Genomic DNA, 22,671 nt, shown 5'->3' with positions numbered 1-22,671 from the left:
TGAACCAAACCAAGGACAAGGCCGTTGCCTGCAACACTCTCCTCAGCTTTGGTTTGGGCCGTCCGCCTTAAAGGACGACACAAGCTCAGTGAAGAAGCTAGGAGGAGTGCATCGACAAGCTTCAACCAGTGGCCGCCTTAAAGGACATTTTCGAGCCAGTCGAGCCCCCCAAGCTGCAACCAACTGCACTCCTGACTGTTACGCCGCAGTCACTCACGTCATCCGAGATGCCGCGACCAGTCCTTCAGACCTGCCAACCAGCACTGAGACAACGGCTTGGGCAGAGCATTCCCCATCCGCGCAGCCGTAAACTGGAATAAACTCCCCCTGAACCTAAGACTGGAATCAAACCGCCTCACGTTCAGAAAAAATTTAAAAACCATACTGTTCAAATAAAAGACAGAACACATGAGGTGACAGCGGCCTAGATAGTTTTCAGCTTCTTCCCTGTAATGCCTCCACCAAGCGTCTTTTTTATCAGTGTATCATCTTACATGGTTGTCTTCGTCTCAGTGTGGCGCCCCGATACCTGTGGGCCTTCGGCGCCTTACAAATAAATAAATAAAAGATTTCTGACATTGAGCCACTGTATAAAAAAGCCTGCATATGTCCGTCCAGCCTTGCTCGACGAACTGCCTGCTGCCTGATACCTGCAGCTGTCATCTTGAACTCTGTTGCAGAAGCTGCAAAGCCCCCTGAAACTGTCGAGCCCCAAGAACTTCAACAAGCACAAGGTACATTGTGGTTCTGTCCCCATGGTCCTTCTCCAAAAGCCCCTAGTGAAATTTTACGAGCTATTGCTGCCTTTGTGCTGAAACCAAGTATTCTTGAACTGTTGTGATTAATTACTTTACCGACTACGCTCCTGTCAGTATCCAGAGCGCATCCCCTTTCCTTCTTGAAACTGTCTGTCCTCTGCATTCCTTTACCGGATGGGTTGTATTTTGTAGTGTGTTGGAACTGTCTGTTGTAATAATAATAAAGTAGATATTTTTACAAAACATTGGCTGGACAGTCCCTTTTATTATTGGGTAATAATTGTAATTTCGCTATGTTGCAACTAACCAACGATCAACAGCCTTGCGTAGATAAGCCTGCCGCTCCGTCCACGTTACGAAAATTGGACAAGGAGATTTATCATTTACTTGTGTTTCCAATCTGTCTGGATCTCTTCTGGTGTACTAGATGTGTGGGGCTGATTGATGGTTTAGAAACAGATATTCATTCCTGGACCACTGGTGCCCCGGAAGTTTTTTGTCGCTGGATGGTTGCAGAAATTGTGTGCAAACAAGAAGAGAGGATCACAAGTGTATGAAAAGGACCTTCAGTATATCTGTGGTTTAGGAATGGATCTCCAAAAGATGATCAAAAAGTGCACAAATATGTCTATGGCTTAGTATGGGGCATCTTAATTTGCCCAAACAAGGAATGAATCTGTGTCAATTTAAAAACACTTTAGTCTAAAGTTAAATGGACTGCTTAGAATACTAGAAAAGAACGTCTTACTACATGTTCACACAGTATCACTGTGTTGTATTAAAAGCCCCAACTTTATTAAAAATCGTTCACATTTGCTTGAAATCTTTGGTTTTAGGGTTCTGGCTTTCAGTCATCCAGAAGGGAGAAATATGGCAACGTGTTCAAGACACACTTGTTGGGGCGGCCCTTAATCAGAGTGACCGGGGCAGAGAATGTCCGCAAGATTCTGATGGGTGAGCACAGCCTGGTGAGCACAGAGTGGCCTCGCAGCACAAGGACCCTACTAGGCCCCAACAGCTTAGCCAACTCCATCGGGGACATTCACCGCAACAAGAGAAAGGTAAGACCTGACCGATCATACACTTTCTTTCCCTCCTTATTCTTTGTGCATGTCTCACCAGATCAGGGTTGATTCATTTGGTATAGACGATATAAAAAGGGTAACTACCAAAAGGTATCATGAACTGGAGTGAAGTGCTGTTCATTGGCAGCCACTTTACCATTTTAATTCGGAGCACAATTAAAACATTTCTATAAGTTGACCAACAATGGTCAAAGGATTTAGGCTCCTTTTCAGTTCAAATGGATAGCCACTGTGTGTTGGGCTTTCCTAAAATTGACCAACACTCTGCCTACAGAGCAGCAAGTCCTCGTTATTTCTATTTATATTGTGCCAAAGCACTGCACATGCATGAAGTAAAAAAATACGTTTTGTATGGATAACTGAAAGACACAGTCAGAAACACATTTTTGCAAATATTCATAGAGGCATGAAGTGGGGACTGATGCAGGCAATAATGGGAACAGTAGGAAGAAATAAATATTGAAATTAATGGCATGTGGAAATACAAACATTAATTCATTGTGGAAATAGGAACATTCATGGTTTGCAAAATCAAATTGCAGAATTGGATAATGTGTGCAGAAATATGTGCCATTTCATCAGGGATAAAAAAATGGAATTTATGATGGGCAAAAATAAGAAAAGAGAAGCAGAAATGTGATGAATTTGGGATCTATGCAAACTCTTGATATGCAGAGATAAGGAATTTATGACAAATGAAGAATTCATGTAACATTGATGACTCAAGTTTGGAAGAAATGTAGGATTTTACAATAAACAGAAGTGCGGCAGGGTGGAAAATACATCAAGACAAGTAAAAATATGAGTAATTTAAATTGCTTGAAATACGTGTCATTTATGAAGTAGGAAAATGCAGAAACTTCATGCTGCATAGGCATTTGGAGAAATTATGATCAGTATGAAGAACTTTAAATGTGCTGAAAATATGTTGAGCAGGAATATTATAACGAGCAAAATGGTGGTAAAAATGCAAAAGTAGCATCTTCAGGAAAATGCAACATAAGTTACTGGGGAAAATTCATAGTGTATTCCTCTGGTGAAATTCTGGGCAAGATGCCACTAAGGAAAACGTATGTCCCGATAGCGGAATACTTGAGCGGGGTGGTGTCTATGACTATGTTATTTTTTGAGTGATATGATATATACAGTCTGACCTACATTTCAAGTTGTATTTAAATGTATATTTGGCTCTGTTTTTACAGATAAAATATAGGAGAGAACCTCCTAGAGCTTCCTTGATGAATTGTTGCCTGAATGCATGGGCTTTAAACCACTGTACATGGAGAGCAGTTCATGGGGATATGAATATGATTTTAAAACATCCGGGGGTGGATGGATTTCAAAAATCCTGGGGTGGATGGATTTCAAGTGAGAATACGCTCCCTGGGGGGCACCCACTCAAACAGAATTGGTTTAGGTGACACTTTGTAACAGAAATATTATTTTTGTGACATCAGCTCCACCATTGATAGAGGTTCTCCTGTGTAGTTTGCTCCTCGTATGAGGCTACAGGATACAACATTTTTCAAATATGCTTTTAACCATGTTTTATGAGAATACTGTGCGGATTGTCTGGTCTACAATTTGAAATGTTCTATTTTGAATAACACTCACAGGACACAGTGAGGCTAGCTTCACTGACTTAGATACATACCTGTCTTGTTCCGTTTGTACCCCAAGATTCTTTCTTTTCCTCAAATGGATTGTCTAAGGGGAGTGTTTATTCCATCTCATCTTCATTGGCACCACAGATGTTCCCTCCATGGTGACTCTTGTGCAATTGTGCCATGCATACTTCTTGTAAAACGCTTTCGCTTTCCGTCTCATAGGGCTGTTTCGCACTGTATTACACACTCTTTTCAACACTTTCGTCAGTAATAGTGTTTTGTACTTCAATTGCACCTTTGTCTCTAGTCATCCTTCTTTTCTGCAATCTCAGATAAGATTTTGAAGTGGGAGTATTTTACTCCCTGATTCTTGAAGTTGGGAGTAAAATGATTTTTGGGGGAGTAACACACAATGGAACTATTTTTTTTAGATACATGAAAAATATTTTTTAATCTTTGTATAATCCACACTTCTTTGCACATATTAAAAATGCATATTAACCTGAAAGTTCCTCTACATATCAGGTAGGAATATGAATAGTAGAGTTCCTTCTGGTCGCACTGCTATGATGAGAGCACTGATCAAAAACATGTTCCTGGAGCATTGCGGGTCGAAGCAGAAGTGACATTCCATGTGTCCATTGTTCCTATTTTTGCTCCCTTTACCTTTGGGAATATGTGCCTGTTTTTACGGAGTAAAAGCAGCTTTTTCATGCTTACTCTGGATATCATTTCACCTGCTCACATCAAAGAAACACTCCAATGGCCTCTGCTGTACCGCATTCTTCTGTTTTTTTCCGTGTCATGATTGTTTACTTTAGAAAGCTCTAGTGGAAGGTCTCAGTGGACTGTCCTGTCCTATAGTTTCAATGTCGAATCTGGACTTTCAGTTCTGCGTGTTTGAGGAGGAAAAACGAGCGGCCGAAAGCAGAGGGAACAAAAACAGGATTGGCACTGACATGAGGCAACTAACTTTATTGCGCTGCTTTCTCCCATAAAGATTTCGTCTTTCGCTTAGGTATGTTGATGGTCACTGTCCTTTCTCTATGGCCACACGCCCCCCATCTCCGTCGTCACAGCCGCTGTAAAGTCGCATTTTTTCTCACACTTTCGTACGGCTTGCCCTCCATCATTGCGCACTTCTTGTTCGCGCGCTCTCGTTCAGCCCTCCCTCTCCTGTCCCAGTCGTCAATGCCGCCTTTTCTGCTCTTCTGGCACGCTCTCGGCTCTTCCCAGTGTCGTGTTTACTTAGATTGCTCTGCCTCGCGTCGAACCCTTCGACCTTCATGTCGCACACGTTAGGTACTGCCTGCTGCGCGCGCTTGCGCTTGCGCTGCCCCCCCCCCCCCCCTGCACAGCCAGCGCGACTCTTCCTCCCCGTGTACTGCTCGCTGCACTCTCACTCCGACCTTTAAGGGGCAGGGCGCGCGAGCCCGTAGGCGAACCAATGGTGTGATAGCCCCGCCTCCCCGCAGAGCGTAGCGCGCGCCAGTGGCACGCCGATGAACCGCCACGTTCTAAGAGCCCCAACTGTCATTCCTCGAGGAACTTAAAAGGGCGACGTCATCCTGCTCCGTTCCCGCCATCGAGGATTGCCACGAGCGTGACGCACAATCTGTGAAGTAAAATAAAAGTCGGTTTAAAAAAAAATGGACCGAACCTACCTAGAAAGTTGACTGGAGAGCAAGGGCGCTTCCGTCAACCAAGTTTGTGGAGGGAGCGAGGGGCGGGAACAGTCCCGAGGTCTCGTCAGTAAAGGATCTCAGCTACATTTACTGGGAGCTCCCGGTCTAACAGATTCCGGCACGTGCGACTTGAACTGTAGTAACCGCTGACTTCAAGCTCAACTGTTCCAAAAGCCTCCACTCACACGCGCCTGCTGGCCGACAGTATGAGGCGTAGGGCTTCTTCAGAAAAACACACAACTTTACTCGCAGTTAGTTCGCAGCCGTCGACAAACCGTAGGTAGCATGTTTATATTTTCACAATCGTCAAGGTCTACTTCCACCCTGTATCATATCCTGCATATCGCCCTCATTTATACACCCCCTTATGTGTGAACACATAAGCGGGAGATTGTGTGCCAATAAGAGGCTCGTTTGTTTGCATTGTATTGGTGGAAAATACATTGAGGATGGGTAAAGTCAAAATATGTTGTAAAATATCAACATTTACTGCAGAAAAATTGGGAGCGTTGGTGAGTGACCTCATTTAATGGTCATTACTGGCCTTGTCCTAAAAAAAGTTCCATAGACTTTAATGAGAGAACCCTCGCTACAAAATGATCACTCTGATGCTCCAACATTTTTCATATGTATTGACTTCAATGGCATTACAAGCTGGCAAAAACTTGGACACTCAGCATGTTAAGAAGTGTATCACAAGTAATCACAAGCCCCAGTTAATAGGTGTATTCACAACTCTACCTCTTGGATGAGATCACGAATTTGACTTTATTTGCGAAATCTGCACCATCGCCCCACAACTTTCAAAAGCTCCCTTTTACTCTTTGTTTCGACCACACTGGTGTAAACATAAAATCCACCTCAACCCCCTGTAGTTTGACCCATTATCAGCCAAGTTCAATGGGATCACACCCCCAGCAGTCATTCATCAACATCCCCAAAATTGTTCCTCCCCGATGACCTCAATGGGGTCACCCTCCCAACTAATTCTAGCCTCAATAGGTTGGGAGGTATTGTTCACAGGTGTATGCAGAACTTACTGCATCATAATCATAACTCCGGCTTCGAGATTTACTAACAGCCTCCACCTCACATGTATATTTATAACTCCACCTCACCCTCACAGGTTTAATCATAACTTCACTTTAAAGGTGTAATCGCAACTTCACTGCACAGATGCAATCTCAACCTCCATCTAACAGCTGAAAAAGTTAGTTTTATTCAGTTCTTCAAGTAGTATGAAGAAATGAGCTGGAGCACTCACGGTGGCATGGCCAGGCAGGGGGTTGGCGCTGCAATTAAAGGCAACACTTTCCTGACCTGAATGCTGTCTGCTAGGCCACGGCGCCATAAAGCCCAGGCTCGATTTTGCTAAACGGCAGTGGCATTCATGCAAGGTTATTGTGTTGCGCCTTAATTACAGCTCCAACCCCTTGCATCGAACATCTGCCACATACTGGGTGTGACTGTGATGATCTTTACGTTTCCAGTTGAAGGGGTGCCTTGCGGGGCTACACAGAAAGGAAAAAAGGGCTTTCTTTCTAAAGCCTGAATCTCTCACTTATTCACGAGAGCTTCAGGCTTTAGAAAACATGGTTTGACCTATAGTGGGCTGGGATTACCAGGGAACTTTAGGGAGCCATGGCAGTGTACCGTCTCAAACACAATTTTCAGAGAATACCATGCCTTTGGCCCTGCTAGCTTCACCCACTTAAAGCCCTTGGTCTATTGTTAAAAGTCGGAATTTGAGAGTGTAGTTTGTGCCTAAGGTGATACTTCTGATTGAAATAACAGTCTTGGAGGAACTTTGGACTTTTTGATCAAATACAAATACATCACTATTGGAGAAAAGACATGAGTATTCATTTTTTCTGCTGATTGATTTTATAGAACTATAAATTACATTTATTTTCTTATTTCTTTCATTTCTGTAAATTCCAATTGACATGCTGCACATTTAGAATATTTATTTGACATATTGATTGATTGTATTCTGTTTATTGTATCACTATTTAAACATTCAATGAAATAACCTTGACATTTAAAACCTCCCCCTCCTAGTTATAAACGCCACGTCCCCATCACAGCTATCAACAACTCAATAGTGTAACGGGCAGCTGACACCACCCCACAAATTCAGTCCATAGCCTTAACTTCACATCTAACAATACATCATTTGCCTCCTTTGCACCTTCAACAGCTCATATATTGAACCTCAAACTCGATATCACATCTGCAAATAGCACAAATGTGTAAACATAAACTCCTCCCCACAACTGCATAACCCAGATGTATAAGTACACCGTTCACTTACTTCATATCTGCCAAATACACATGGGTGTAACCATAACCTTTCCTTCACAGTTGATAGTAACCGACAGGTGCAACCATGAGTGTAACCACATCCTTCAATTCACAACTGCCCAAAACTCAAAGGTGTACCGTAACCGCCATTTCACATCTGCCAACAACTAATGATCATACATGGCAACATTTGAGATCCCCCCAAGAGGGAGATTTGGAGCTGGACAGTGGGAGAATTAAGTGTGCCTTTTGACGTGCATTGGGGTGGGGAGTATTTTAAGAGGGCACAAGTCATATTATATTGACAACAGCAACATTGTTCAAAAACCATCATGCGTTTCCTCCAAAACAGGACAGGTTAAAATTGCCAACAAACCACATTGTAACTTAGACCTTCACTTCACAACTAGCAATAGCTCACGGGATATAAGCACTACCGCCTCCTCATTAATGCTTAAAATAACCCTTACCTACAACACATCACATTTAACAATAACCAACAGATGTAACAATAAAGTTTACTTCACAACTACCAACAAAACACAGGTTTACCAATCTTTCAATTCACAATAGGCGACAGCACACAGGTGTAAACATAGCCGTCACTCCGTAACTGGCAACAACACACATGTATAATCGTTTTTTAGACTCTCAGCCACTTATTTTGGATAGTTTATGCTGAAGCAATAACATCTTCACAAGACAGATTAATTTTAGGCTGTTGGAAGATATCCATAGGTTAATTCCCAGAACAAATATTCTTGGCCACCAGAAGTGGTCTTAGAAAGTATAATATGAGCATAATAGGAGAAATTGGCCACATCTTACTTTCCTTTTCTTTTCCAGCAACAGTTCAGGGAGCCCTGGGCAGTAATTCCTCGTCATGCAGTCTATCTATAAGAGAGAGCTTGCTTTTGTCTGCCTTGTCATGTTTAATCCGGATGGATGCCACGGTCTTATATAGATTCGTCGGTGCGATATTTTAACTAGATATAATGATCCAATTAACTCAGGGGCAACCTCGACCGAGTCCGTTCTGTAGTATAGGAGCAAGCTGGTATATTTGTTTTATCCCTGATTTAAATGGTAATACTTTATTAAAATTAAACAATATTCACAGCCAACACATCCTTGTTCCCTACCATGGCACTTTACCACTCGTGTGCATTTCCTTCCGATATATGGGATCATCGAAAACAAGTGACCTAGTAGAAGGAGTTCTTATCTCACTGGAGCACTTTTGTGACCATCTATCAAATAATACATTCAAACTTCACAAGACAGTCATAGGACCCTCTGTTGCAGTGAACTAAGGCAGTCCACAACTGCTGAATTTAGAACATGATGAACAGCGGAAGAAACCCTTTCCAATGATTTCCACAAGTGGAACTGTTAATTAGTTCAACTTCTCCAAATCCGAATATCGGAGACAATTTTCAGAGGTTTATAGACATTTTCTGGCCTACATACAACTTGAAAGGATTTTACCTGAAAAGGCATGCATGCACCATTATGTAGTCAGTTGTGCTTTAATTTGGGATTTGCTGTTCTATCACCAGGACATTCCTTTTTGCTAAGTGGAAGCAATCCACCAATTAGATAAAACTCACTGCAATCAGTTCTAGTGTTTGATATCCATATCTTCAAAATTCCCCAAGCCTCATCCAGGATTCCAACTTTTTTGTAATTCAAACAAGGCTGAGATAACCTTTTCATAATAGAGACTGCATAACCATGTCTACTATTCTTTTACAAACCCATTATTGTCTCACAATTACTGACCAAATACAATTCTCTCCAATTTACCCGAGTAGGAGAAATATATGGATATATTAACAAGGGAGCTGTTGTTTCGCAGTCACGAAATTTGAACCTGTTGTTTCCAGCATTCGGACATAACAGTCTTGATGGAGCCACATACAAAGGGTTTTTAATTAATAAAACTAGACCCCTCATGAAACACCTAGCAATTTAGTTTGAAAAAATGCAATCAAGTGTGGAAAATAAGTTTGAACAAGGCACTCCGCCAAAATCTTCTGAAAACAGATTGCCATGATCACTTAAATATCCCATTTCCCACCCTAACTAATACATCTAAATTATTTCAAGAAATATTCTTAACCTGCAAGTTGTTGCTACGAAGACTGTCGGCACTGAAGTCTTTTAGTTTTTTTTAAAGAAATCATTGACACCATCAATCAGACATTTCACTCTGACAAAATGGGGGCTATGGGAAGCCTAGACTGGACAACCCTGTCAAATTTGGCCTTATGAGTGGGGAGTTTAGTTTCATCCATGAGTGATGAAATTTTACTATGAAGGCTCCTAAACACTACAACGTTATTTTATTTTCTATTTATTGAACATTTGTATGGCACCTATACAGCAAGAAGTGCATCCAGGCACCACACAAAAAGCAGTGGGGGACAGAAGAGAAAACAATAATAACGGTCCTACTAGGCCTTTTGACATTTGGATCGTGCAAGTTCAGTAACATGAAATGGTAGGGGCAGGAAGGGCAAGATATGGGAGAGGGGTTGAGGCGGAAGTGCAGGAGGTGATGGGCAAGTGCTAGGGGAACTCAAGAGGACAAGAGCCAGGGGAACAAGGGGCAGGGATGAATAGTGCGAGGACGCAGATGGACCAGACTCAGTAGGCTAGTCAGGGAAGGATGCCCGAGGGCAAGTTCTGGCAAAGGAATGCAAGGGAAGACTGGTAGATTGAAGGGCTGGCCCTGGTAAGACACATAAGGGTGACAGGCAACCAGTTGCACCGACAGGTGGAGTCTAACAAGGTAGGGGGAGAGTGAAGGAGGAAGAGAAAAGGAAAGTATTGAGAGGTTTCCGGAACTTAAGGAGATCCGGCACAGTCATATTCAGGGCAGGGATACCATTCCAGAGGGAGGCTCCGCCTGAACAAAGAGATCTACCCCGCTACTCTCTGCTTTGAGAATGTCCAATCTGCTGAGAGTTGGAGCTAGAGGGACCGAAGGAGGCATTTAGGGAGAGAGAGTTGGATGTAGCGAGGTCACCGGACCCTGAAAGCCTTGTGGACGATGCACAGAGTCTTACATTTTGATCCTTGCAACCACCAGGAGCTAGTGGAAAGATTCTAGGGCTGGAAAGATGTGGTCCCTGGGCTTAGATCCAACTAAGGCCATACTGTCATGAAGAAGCACCCAGGTGCGAAACACTTGCGTCTGTTTTGATGTAATTATTTAATAGTTAGCTGTCTTCATGTTTTTGAATGTACTCTTATCTAATTGAACTAAATTCGGAATGTCTCACACATGTGAATTATTACACTCAAAATTGAAAATAATGGCATACATTCATAATAATATTTGGTCTGCTGGTAAAATTATCCCTATCAAACTACTTTGCTATAAAAAACGTTATGTTGCAGGAGAGACACATTTCTATGTAAAGTGACTCAGCACAGAGGGGGTGGCAACAAGCTCCCCTTTTTCTGTCATAAAAAATAGCAACCAGACCATTTAAATACTCTTCCACATATTACAGATAGTATCCATGCTTTAACAGTAGACATACAGGTTTGAAATTCGTGCCACAGCCGACAGAGGACCAAAACCGACACACACAGGTTTTGAGCATGCAGTCATGCTGTTATGAGTGCCAGTCCAGACTCCCTTTTCGTCTTTTCCTTTTGTGTCCACCACAGTCACCTTGACACAGTCTATCTTGGGGTCTGTGACTTCTGCCAGTTAGCTGGCCATTCACAGATCTTTCTGTCTGGAGTCTCACAAGTTTACACTAGCACCTAAAAGACGAACACATCTCTATTCTTCATGGTTACACTAAAGCCCGTCATGCAACCCTTTACTGATGTTTTCAGTACTCATTTAAAGTACTAGAAATTGCCTTCACAGATTATGCACTTGGTCCTTCAGAAGATTATGTATTAGCTCCTTTCCTGAGCAGTGCTACATCACTCTTCACTGATGCGACAGGCATGCAAACTATCCCAATCTTCATCCCTACATTTCATCCACTCTTATCTGTACACATCTATCATGTTTGTCTACCATTGTTCCTCCTACATCCGTAATCTCCTCTGATTACCTTTTCCATTCCTCTGCAGAGTCAGCGCTGACTACCTCTAGCGGGAGCACAATATGACACGTTACAAACAAGTCTCAGCATTACAAAATCACTATGGGTGTGGATAGCCCAGTATAAGAAAAGAGTAGTAACATAAAAATAACATTGCTGTAGAGATTGAGAGGAAATAAACCATATGTTGATGGCGGCAAGCAGATGGCAGTTGAAAAGGGACTGCCATTTGAACACACAGATCTGCACAACTCAACCAGTGAGTCCAATCTCCCCAGTATGCAGAGATGTAGCTGGACATTATCCTATCCTATACACATGACTCTTTTAGGATGTCTTTACTTTGGGATTTGTACATGTTCATAACCATCCCTACAATGACTTCTGGCTAAAATCCTGTGTGAGTAAAAGAAACATCATTTCAGGACCAACTGGGACAGCTCACAGGTCGTAGCTCTTCTATTTGCGGACCCAAATTCGATGCTGTCCGAATCCGCATGCATGCTTCAATGTTGCTACATTTCAAGGTTAGGGCTAGTTTTGTGAAAAACTAAATGAGCACCAAGCCCTGTGTGCTTGCCGCACTTAGTATTTCAATTTGACACCTCTTTTATCACAGACATATTTATCAAATATTAAGATCTGTGATTCTTCTCATGTTCCCAAGATTCTGGTTGATATAATGTAAAGAAGATTAGAACCCTCATGTGACAAATCAACCTCCCGGGTACCAGTGGTACAGGGGTGAATATCAGTTTCTAAACCATCAATCAGCCCCACACCTCTAATACACCAGAAAGGATCCCAACAGATTGGAATAATAAGCAAATTATGACTCCCCTTGTCCAATTTTGGCAATTTTACTAATTTTTAGGCTTATCTCCAAAAGGTCGTGGATCATTGGTTAGTTGCAACACAGCGAAAATTCAGTTATTACCCAATGAGGAAAAGAATTGTCCAGTCAATGTTGTGTGTACAACATATCTACTTTAATTATATTACAACAGGCAGTCTAACAACACTACAAAATACAATCCACTTTGTAAAAGAATGCAGAGGACAGACTGTTTAAAATAAGGAAAAGGGATACACACTGGATACTGACAGGAGGGTAGTCAGTATGGTTAATAACCACAACAGTTTAAGGTTTTTTGGCTTCAGCACCAAGGAAGCAATGGGTCTTAATATGTCTCTGGGGTCTAGGAGGAAGGATCAGGGGTCCAGAACCACAATGTACCTTGTGCTGTAGGTGTACTTGGTGCTCAACAGGGTCGAGTTGGTTTCAGGGCAGTTTGCAGGCTTCGGTGACAGAGTTCAAGACGGAAGTAAGCTGCGGGTATCATGCGGCAAGAGGGTTCGTTGAGAAAAGCTGGAAGAACAGCTGCAGGCTGGCCTACATGGTGGCCTGCAGTTAGGAATCATTGTCTCAGTACTGTTCGATAGTTCTGAAGTACTGCTTCAGGCATCTCGGATGTCTTTAAGGGACTGTGGCTTGACAACGGTCAGCTTTGCAGTCGTTTGCAGCTCGAGGAACTCGACTGCCTCGAAAAATGTCCTTTAAGACAGACCTCGGTAGATGCTCGTCGAGTCACTCTCCCAGCTTCTTCAATGGGCTTGTGTTGTCCTTTAAATTGGACGTCCTACAGCTGTGGAGTGTGTTGCAGGCAGCTGCCTTGTCCTTGGGTGTAGGTTCAGAGACCTTCGGGCACTTCCTTCCTAGAGGACCAGTGGCTGGGGTGGGTCCTCTGAGTTCTGGATCTCACTATATTCCCTGGGATACCTTTAAGGGAGGGATCTTGCTTCCCTCTTCCCTCTTTGGAAATACTGGACTTCCTTCACTGGCGGAAGATGTAAGGCAGACTGTACCTTAAACCAGGGTCCAAGGATGAGTTCTTCTTTCTGCTTCTGGTGAAGCCTTCAGATGATCTGCCAAGAGGGCTCTGCCCTTTTTTAAAGCCAAGTGGGCCACCGTGATTGGTGTAGGCTAAGCCTACATTAGTCAACTAATCCTAGGGCTCCTACCAACAATCGTCTGTATGCAGGAGGTCCTGGCCAGACTGCTTTGCAACAGGAAAGGTAAAGTGGTGAAAATAGGAACAAAATATGCCCCAGAGCTAAAATGGCAGAATCCTTCCTTCAACAGAATGAGCTCTGGCCACACTCCCTTGTGGTACTAAGTCCAACCCATTATCCTGTTTGTTTTTGATCAAAGAGTCTCTCTGGTTAATGGTCCTCTGTGTGGTTCCTGATTAAAGCAGCAGCGCTCCCATGAAGATGCAGCAAGACCAGACTCTCTGACTTCTGCAAACCACATTCTCATACCTTATGGATGGGGTCCCCCTAGCAGGATGGTCTACTGTAAACAGCAGACCCAGACATGACCGTTCACTGCTCTTGAAACTGAGAGTCGGGAGCTAACTTCAGGTTGACACAGTTGCATATGAAAGGTTGTTGGGTTTCCAGTCTCCTTTGTTATCCTCTGTAGCCAAGCCCCCTGCAGGCCTGTTTGAAGTACCCTCAGTTCGTATGTTAATCGCTGCCACAGAGCAGCAGGGCCTGATAAAAGAGCAGGTTGGTTCCATGCAGCCTTTGTGAGTTAATCAGACTGTGCACGGCAGGGGGATGTTTGGCCCTCTTCCTTTCTGAGATGTTATTGTGTACTCCTGGCTGTCCCATTACAACTTAATATGACTGCGCCTGTAGGCTGTGTCCACGCCAGAGTGCATCGGTCTATGCTTTTGTCGTGGTGTGAGCATAGGGAAATGTGTGTGGATTAGTCCCACACATTTTCCTGAGGTTGGTCTACTATCATTCCATTTAATTAAACATTTCAAAAAAGCCCAGGCACCTACACGGATGATCAAATTACTCACACCTCATTATTGCTATTAGTCTCTGTCCATGTTCCCCATTGAGTACTTTCAAAGCATACAATACAAGTGTACCAGAATGGCGCTCTTTTAATGATAACCTGGATGTAAGTCGGAAGAGCAAATTGCTTTTTTGTAACTCCCTAAAATGTAAGCAAATGTTTGACTTTACATTTTTTCATAAATTTGTTTACTTCGTGGGGGTCCCACATGTTCATACCCCTGTTTACCTCTGCCGTTGCCCCTTTCCCTTTGCTCTTTTTTACATCCTTTTTTATTTTTTCATTTTCTACACTTTTACTTACCCTCCATTGCAACTATATTTTTATTTATTTTATTTTATTTGTTTTGATTCATATAAGAACCTTTACAAAAACCCAATAACATGAATTCGAACACTCTAAAGCACACTACAGTTCGTAATTCATAAACATTTGTGATCTAAGGCCATGTTGTAAAATCGATGCTACTTGAAACATAAAACATGTTGTTAAAACAATGATACTTGGTACATTAAAACGTGAATCATAACATATATCATAGGATAACACGTGGTTTTAATATGGAAAAAACGTTGTAGGACTTCCTACGGATGCTAGTAACACACCTTAAGACATTCGCACTATAAATCAAGGTTCATAAAATAATAGAATACAGTACAGTAGCAGTTGTGTGTTCGATATTACTTTACTTGTACCACGTACTGCCTGTTTTTATTAGTTCAATCTGGCACACACAACTCCCCTGATTTGAAACAGCACTATATGAACCCTCTCCAATTCCGAATTTAGGCAAAATCTCCAGAAATCGTTGGGTCTTAATGACATCATAACTTCACACAAACTGACCTAGGACTGTCATGAGTTGGTCCCAGCTGCAGACATAACGTAAGTACATGTATTAGGGATACAAATACTGCATACTCTCTGTTCAACAGGGATTTGAGAATAAGCTCCCTGACATGCCAACACTGGGAGTTGATTAGTCCGAAGTCGCAATATGAAGTTGCGAACACGCACGTCAGCACATACGACTGAGTCCTTAAGTACCTGTGCACTATATTAGTTGTATATTTGTAATTATGCTGTCATTGTAAGTGTGTATAGTTAGCTATGCAATCCCAGTGTTGAATCTTTTTCCTGTACATTTTCTTCAATATTTCAAACTTTGTAGCATGGGTGAAGTCTGAGTGCCACCCAATAGCTGAAAAGCTATCCTCATTCAGCCTGGTAAAAGCATCTCCATGAGCCTGGGCAGTTGTTAGGGTTTCAGAGAGCGGACTCATTAATTTAAGCAACGGGCATATAGGGGTGGATCGCATCTTGATGTAAAGGGCACCTCTACGTATCAGGGCCTGACTTTTCATGAACACCAGCCAGAGTTCTAAGCGAAGATAGGCCGTAGGTGTCACAGGAGGAAGACTCAAGTGTGTTCTCCAGAAAAGGTCCTCTACCACATTCAGCCATCTCACATCAGCCAGGGCTAGTGCTTCAAGCCCATACAGTATGGTGGGTACAAAACTCTGCTTAGAGAGTTTAATTATTCCTTCAACAGAGTACCCGGCAGTCTGCCCAGCGAATTTGTTTATGGAAAACGTAAGTTGAAGTGCCTTAACTTTCTTCCTGTTTATAATGGCCCTGTAGTCACCATCAGCCTGGAGCTCTATTTCCAGGTAGGGATAATTAGTGACATTGTCGATGTTTTGGGAATCCACAGCTATCTGAACTCTATTTAACCCACGACCTGACACCACTATCATTTTGGTCTTGCTCTTATTAATTGGCAGGTCGTTAAGTTTTGCATGTTCTATGAGGTCCATACATTTGTTTCTGACCCCTCTTATAGTGCGTCGAGTAAGATAAGGTTGTCAGCGTACAATAGGCTAGCAACCCATTCAGAACCAATTTTGATAGGGCAACCCTCTACTGCCAAAAGGCAGGGAGGTAAGTCGTTTAGATAGAGATAATAAAACAGGGGGCCAAAACATATACTTGTCTGACCCCCCTATTAATCTTGATTGACACCGACAAAGATCATAGGTTGTCCAGTCTTATCTGTATTCTGCTGCAAAGATGTAAGTGTATAATAATGGTCAACAGCCATTCTGAGCAACCATGTGCACGTAGGTTCTGCCATAGGCACGTGCAATTAAGAGTATCAAACGGAGCGCTGAAGTCCACGTATATCAGGTACAGAATAGGAATTCCTTTAATTGCAGCCTAATTTTTCAATGAGTCCATTATTGTGATGTTGTTCATAGTGGCCGAGCCTGGGTGAAATCCTGTTTGTGTGGAGTGTAATATATTGTTGTCCTCTGCTCAATTCTGCAAGGCTTGCAGGACAAAGGTAGCAAACAACTTGTCAGGAACATCCAATAGAGACAGTAATCCAGAATTCTCTGGACTTTTTCTGTCTCCTTAGACTGGCAGCAGTATAGCCTACTTCCAGGTAAGAAGGACCTGTATTTCTGACCAAACCTTATTGAACAACATTTTTAGCACCGTGGCTCTCCTCTGCACCTGGGAACAGAGACCATTGAATAGTCTTCTCTGTGTATATAGGATTCCCATCAACGGCAACATATTTGGCCTATATAAATTCAATCCACTTGCACTCAGGTATGGGGCTAATCATAGTTTGTCTTGTATCTCCCATGGTCAGTATTTGCCAGATTGTTCTTGCCTTACCAGTGCATAGTGCGATAAACATCTGCTGCAACTGGACATTTAGGGTCGGAATGCCTCCTTCTCCTAAGCCAGTTCTTATGGTCGAGCTTGATTCTTCTAACTCTGGCCTCGAATTCCTAGGCCAGGCAGTCCGCACCGTGGGCATGTCTCATTCGCCTACGCATAACACGCTTGGCATCACATATTTCAATGTCAAAGCAGTTGGAATGCCTTGCTTCATTGATGGCTAAATGGTGCACTTTTACAAAACCTGTTTGGTGGGCCAAATTTTTGAGAAAACCCCCCATATCTTGAACATCTTAGGCCTCCACCCTTTCCAGCCCGTAACTGAGTAAGTTATTCACTGATTGTGTGATCTTATTCAAATTTCTCGGAGTCCAGCAAATCCTGTTACCCCCGTGATTCACACCAAGTCCCTGCACACCGTACTGACCACCCAATATGGGCTGAACGTTTAATGTCAGTATCAGCATGTGATGGTCACTAAAGTCACTATTGCGAGACTCGAGGTGTACAACTCTCTCGGAGCAAGTGTTACTACCGAAGAAGTAGTCTAGTGTAGAGGATTTCTTCCCCATATTCCAGGAACTTTGTTCGGGACAATCCTCGGGTGTGCGACCATTGTACATCAGCAGGTCCCATTCCCTAAGAAAAGTGACCCATGCCTTCCCTTTAACATTCCTGGTAATCTTTACCATGGTGCTAGCCGGTTTTAAATGACTGTATCTAGAGCATTCATCATGATCATGACATGGTACATTAAGTTCCCCTCCCAACAATATATAATCATGATTGGTATCTGCCAGCCAGGTAGAACATATGAGGTCAATAGTTTTGTGAATCACATCCAGTGACCCTGTATCAGGGGACACATAGATATTAATTAACACACACACCAGGGAGCTTTATGCCCTTTATTGTTATCTCGATGGTGAGTACATTATCGGTACTCAAAATCTGTTTCACGTTTACCATTGGGATAGACTGCCAGATCCTCCCTAATTAAGCCATCGAAAGGGCACCCCATACCCCTTTAGCGGCCAGATGCTGAAATAGGGTAAAGCCTTCAAGATGGATCTTATAGGTTAGCCATGTCGCCTGTAAAAACAACACATCAAACTCATCAAAGAGTACCCTAAGGATCTAAGAAATGGGTATACCCCCTGGTGTTGCAGCTTACAATTTCTATACTTTATTTGACATCAATCAACTGTTGCATTAAACATTTCCTGAACCATTCCCACCCCTGTGCATATTCTGTAGCTGACTCTTTTGTTGACACATTCGTCTTTGAGGTGGTAGGAGAAACCAGTGTGGGCCTGTTTGAAAGTGCGGGACAAATATGTGAGAAGTGGTCTAATATATAGCCTGCGTTCTGTATGAACCACTAATAATTACGACTAAGTGTTTCAATTCAAATGTAGAACAATGTGCACGTACAAACCTCTCAGAGCTAGTGTATTTTTATACACATTGAGCAGAATAGATCTATTTGTACGTTTCGCAGTAAATGTCTTTGGATCTCTTTCAGTTGCTGGCAAAACTACTGGGAGGGCAAGAGAAGGGGGGCACCTGCATCGTCTGAGGTGCAGTCATAGGACAAATCTCCTCCAATACAGCATTATCAGAGGTCGATTTGTCCACACCTGGCGCTGAAGTTTGCTGTAATGGGCCCACTCCACGATGCGTTATGGGGGCACTGTCACCGAAAAGACAGCTAGTCAATGTGCCGGTTGACCTCTGTCGAACTGTGCGCTTGGCCTCCGAACAGCCATTAGCCTTCTTAGGCTGCACTGCATCAAATACAATTGTGGTAAATTAAGAGGGTCAGAGGGTTGCAGTTTGAATAAGGAGGGTAATTAGCGACCTGTAGCTTGTTTGCGCAAGCGTGCCCTTTTGGCCATGCATGTTTGTCTTCTTGATTTATACGTAGTTAGGTCCAAGAAATAATCTTCCTGCAAGTTAGTAGCCATAGTCACAGCTTCTACCTCCTGATTACAGCTAGTATTGGGCAGCATTGTTAATTGTACTGGTATAGAGGTAGTCTGGGCTGTGGTAGTTGAGTGCGCTTGTTGATGTCGGAGCTCCATCTTTACTATTATGGAACCCTGCTTTCTAACTTCCTCCAATATTATACTGCATAGTTTGAGTAATATTTTTACTGCGAAGTTGATGACACCATCTGTCGATTCATTCTTGTTGTGGGTTGATATAGAATTGAGCATGTTGTCATGGCGGGATCCATTTGGGCATCTGTGACGAATCAACCTCCGGGGCACCAGTGGTCCAGGGATGAATATTGATTTCTAAACCATTAATCAGCCCCACACCTCCAGTACACCATAAGGGATCCAAACAGATTGGAATACGAGTAAATCATAAGACCTCCTTTTCCAATTTTTGGTAACGTGGACTGTACAGCAGGCTTATCTCTGCAAAGTCATGTATCGTTGGTTAGTTTCAACACAGCGAAAATACAATTATTACCCAATGATAAAAGGGACTGTCCAGTCAAGATTGTATACAAATATCTACTTTATTACTACAACAGACAGTTCTAGTACACCACAATTAGAACACACTCTGTAAAGGAACACAGAGAACAGACAGTTTCACAAAGGAAAGGGATGCACTCTGGACATTATTTTGGTCCCAGCACCAAAGGGTCAAAGGGACTTAACTGTCTCTAGTGGCCTTTGGAGAAGGACCAGGGGGGCAGGACCACAATGTACCTGGTGCTGAAGAGTTTTTGGTGCTCAACAGTGTTGAGGCGGTTCCAGGGCGCTTCGCAGCTCGTGAGAGAGAGTTTAGTGGTGGGAGACAGCAGCAGGTACCAGGCGGCAAGCAGTTTGGCAAGCGAGGCTGGATGGACGTCTGCAGACTGTCCGGTTGTCTGCAGGCTGTCCGCTGCAGCGGCTCAGGGCCAAGAATCATCTCGGTGCTGGTTGGCGGATATGGAATGCTGGTCGAGGCGTCTCGGACGGCTCTGGAGACTTTGGTTTGACAACAGTCAGCAGTGCAGCTGGATGCGGTTCGAGGACTCGACTGTTTCAAAATTGTCCTTAAAAAGATGGACGCTCGATGATGCTTGTGTGGCACTCCTTCTAGCATCTTCATGTCCTTTCAAGGCAGATGGCCCAAAGCTCAGGAGGGTGTTAGCCGAAAGCAGCCTTATCCTTCGTCCAGAGGCTCTCCAGCACTTCCCACCTAGGAAGCTTGCTGTCAGAACCTAGCAGGGCATGCTGTATTGTCACAGTTTTTTACACAGCACATCCCAGCCAGTGAACTCCTTCCCCTACACTGAATGTGGTGCACAATAAAACTGTTTTTATTTGTAGTATACTACAGATTCTTTTTGAGTAGGCCTCCAACTCGTCTCGCACCCAACCTCCACCAGCACCCCGTGTCACAATGGACTTGGAACCAGGCCGGTGTGTGTTAATAAGATATGCTATTAATTTATTATTCAATGTACATGAGGATAATCAAAATACATCAGCCACCAAAATGGTGCCAACACAAATGCAATATCCTATCTAGAGCGACCAAGTTGAAATAGACTGTTACACTCGCTTTTGTTTTAATGACAAAACAGGAAAATAACAATTCCACACAAAGTGATATCACCTACAGTTAAGCACTCCCCCCTGCAACACTCACCCCAAACATCAATTAGACTTGATTCCTTTAAATGGAAGGCAGTGACAAGGAGTAGGAATATAGGAGGAAAATCAGTTTTGGGGTGAAGCCACCACCACAATATGGGAAGCCAGCAAAGTAAGGGAAAATCAGATTTTGGAGCAAAATCAAAGATTGTTTTTTTAATTATTTCTCACAATTGCTATGGGACAGAATATAAAAAATGTGTACTGCTTACACTTAGGAGACAGGCAAAGTTTTAGAGAATACTAATGAACACACCAAGGAAAATAGGAATAGAGTAGGAAAATCGTTTTTGGGAGAAAGCAAATGCAAAGAGAAAATACAGTGGCAAATGGAAATTCGTGTTCACTGAGGCTACAATAACAGGTAAGCTCTGGGAAAGGGGTTTAGCTAACAAAACTAAAATTGGTTTTGGTTCAGAATAACAGATGCAAAGAGTAATGACCCGGGCAAATAAAGTTTGTTTGGAAGGGCATAATTTAAACACAGGAACAAATTTGTTTTTCAGCTCAAAAGGGGATTGATTCTTTTGGACAACGCTTTAATGACAATAACAATTAACAAAAACACTGAGAAAAACGATTGGTGGTTTTGAACTCCAACAATCCCAATCCTCTGAAATTCAATGGGGGAATTAATTGATTTACTCACAAAAATACTAAGGATTTACACAGAGAAATGAGGGGTTTTTCAATGGGAATATGCTAACATACACAGATAAACAAGAGATTCATCTATGGGGAGATGACTAAACTACACTGGCAATGGGGGGTTTCAATGGGGAAATATTGAATGCACTGCTACAAAATGAAGGGCTCATGAAATTTAGAGCTGGGATTATTGCTACTTACATAGCAAGCCTTTTTTAAGTTTCAGGAAAGCCAGCTGCATCTCAGGACGCTCTGGAAAGATAGGGTAGGGGATCTGGTTACTCCACTCTCAAAGATTGTAAGTTTCAGCAGCCTTCTCTCCATCCTCCTTTTTCAGTCTTCCCCAGTTGTTGTGTGTCAGTCCTATTACAGTCCCCCTTATATAGCACAAATGACATCACTAATTTTACAATCTAGAGGACGTACCGTGCAATAATCCCTGTCGCTAGGATTGGATAGTTGCCCTCTCTCTCTCGGCCCCCAGTCAGGATTGGTTTAGGGGTTCGGAGGACCATCTGTCTTTTTCCATATGTCTTGTTACTCTCCTTTGTTCTCCTTAACTAGTTTTTGCCAAAAACTAGTTATGTATTACAACTTCATAAATGTACTAGGAACTGTCATACGAAGCATATATTCTGTTTTATCAGATCATGGGGAATTAGAACATCCGACCGCCAAATCTGTATGATGTAGCATGACCATGTGTCACATTTTTGTTATTTCATAAAATGTACAACAGTTATGAATATTTAAGTTATGAAGCATATTCTTAATTTCACTTTCCACTTTTCACCCATTCACACATTTGTAACATGTTCAGGTCAGCCAGAAACCTAGTCTAACTGGCCATTACAGGTCCCAGAGTCACAGGTAGATGCATTATATACCCCCAAAACCACCTGGAAATTACATGCAAAATGTCATAGAAATGAAATTTATCCTCAGTCTGATTGCTACGCAAAATGCCTAGAAATGAAATAGTCTTTTATATTAATGATGAGTGTTTCTGTCAGCAAATGGGATGGCTGCTTCATCCCCCACAGCCATTTGTTCCCTTGAGTCAGCCTGTGACCAGAGATTTTTATGAGTCTCTTTCAGGTTAGTGTGGGTTCTTTGAAGTGGGTGCAACAAGGACTCACACCTTTTAGTCATGCTTCAGCCAGGGATGGTCTGCAGACTTGGGAATTTTCACGCCTTCAGCAGCGTCACATTTTATTGCGTGGTTATTAGATTGGAGCTGTGACATCCAGCTGGAGTGGCGCTTTAAGTTTTGCACCCAGCCAGAACAG

General features: G+C 42.8%; 1 protein-coding gene across 1 annotated transcript in view; it reads left to right on the top strand.

Annotated features, from left to right (window-relative positions):
• CYP26B1 (cytochrome P450 family 26 subfamily B member 1) overlaps positions 1-22,671 on the top strand; it is a 131,579-nt gene that overhangs the window by 14,900 nt on the left and 94,008 nt on the right. Inside the window, exon 2 of the mRNA XM_069632298.1 lies at positions 1,595-1,819. Within this exon, the coding sequence (XP_069488399.1) occupies positions 1,595-1,819 (225 nt within the window). The remainder of the gene's footprint in view (positions 1-1,594; positions 1,820-22,671) is intronic.

The sequence above is a fragment of the Ambystoma mexicanum genome, chromosome 6q (genome assembly GCF_040938575.1).
Source record: "Ambystoma mexicanum isolate Mex_15411 chromosome 6q, UKY_AmexF1_1, whole genome shotgun sequence".
NCBI classification, from domain to species: Eukaryota; Metazoa; Chordata; class Amphibia; order Caudata; family Ambystomatidae; genus Ambystoma; species Ambystoma mexicanum.
Note: the sequence above shows the minus strand (reverse complement) of the source record. Positions and strands in the feature narration are given on the sequence as shown.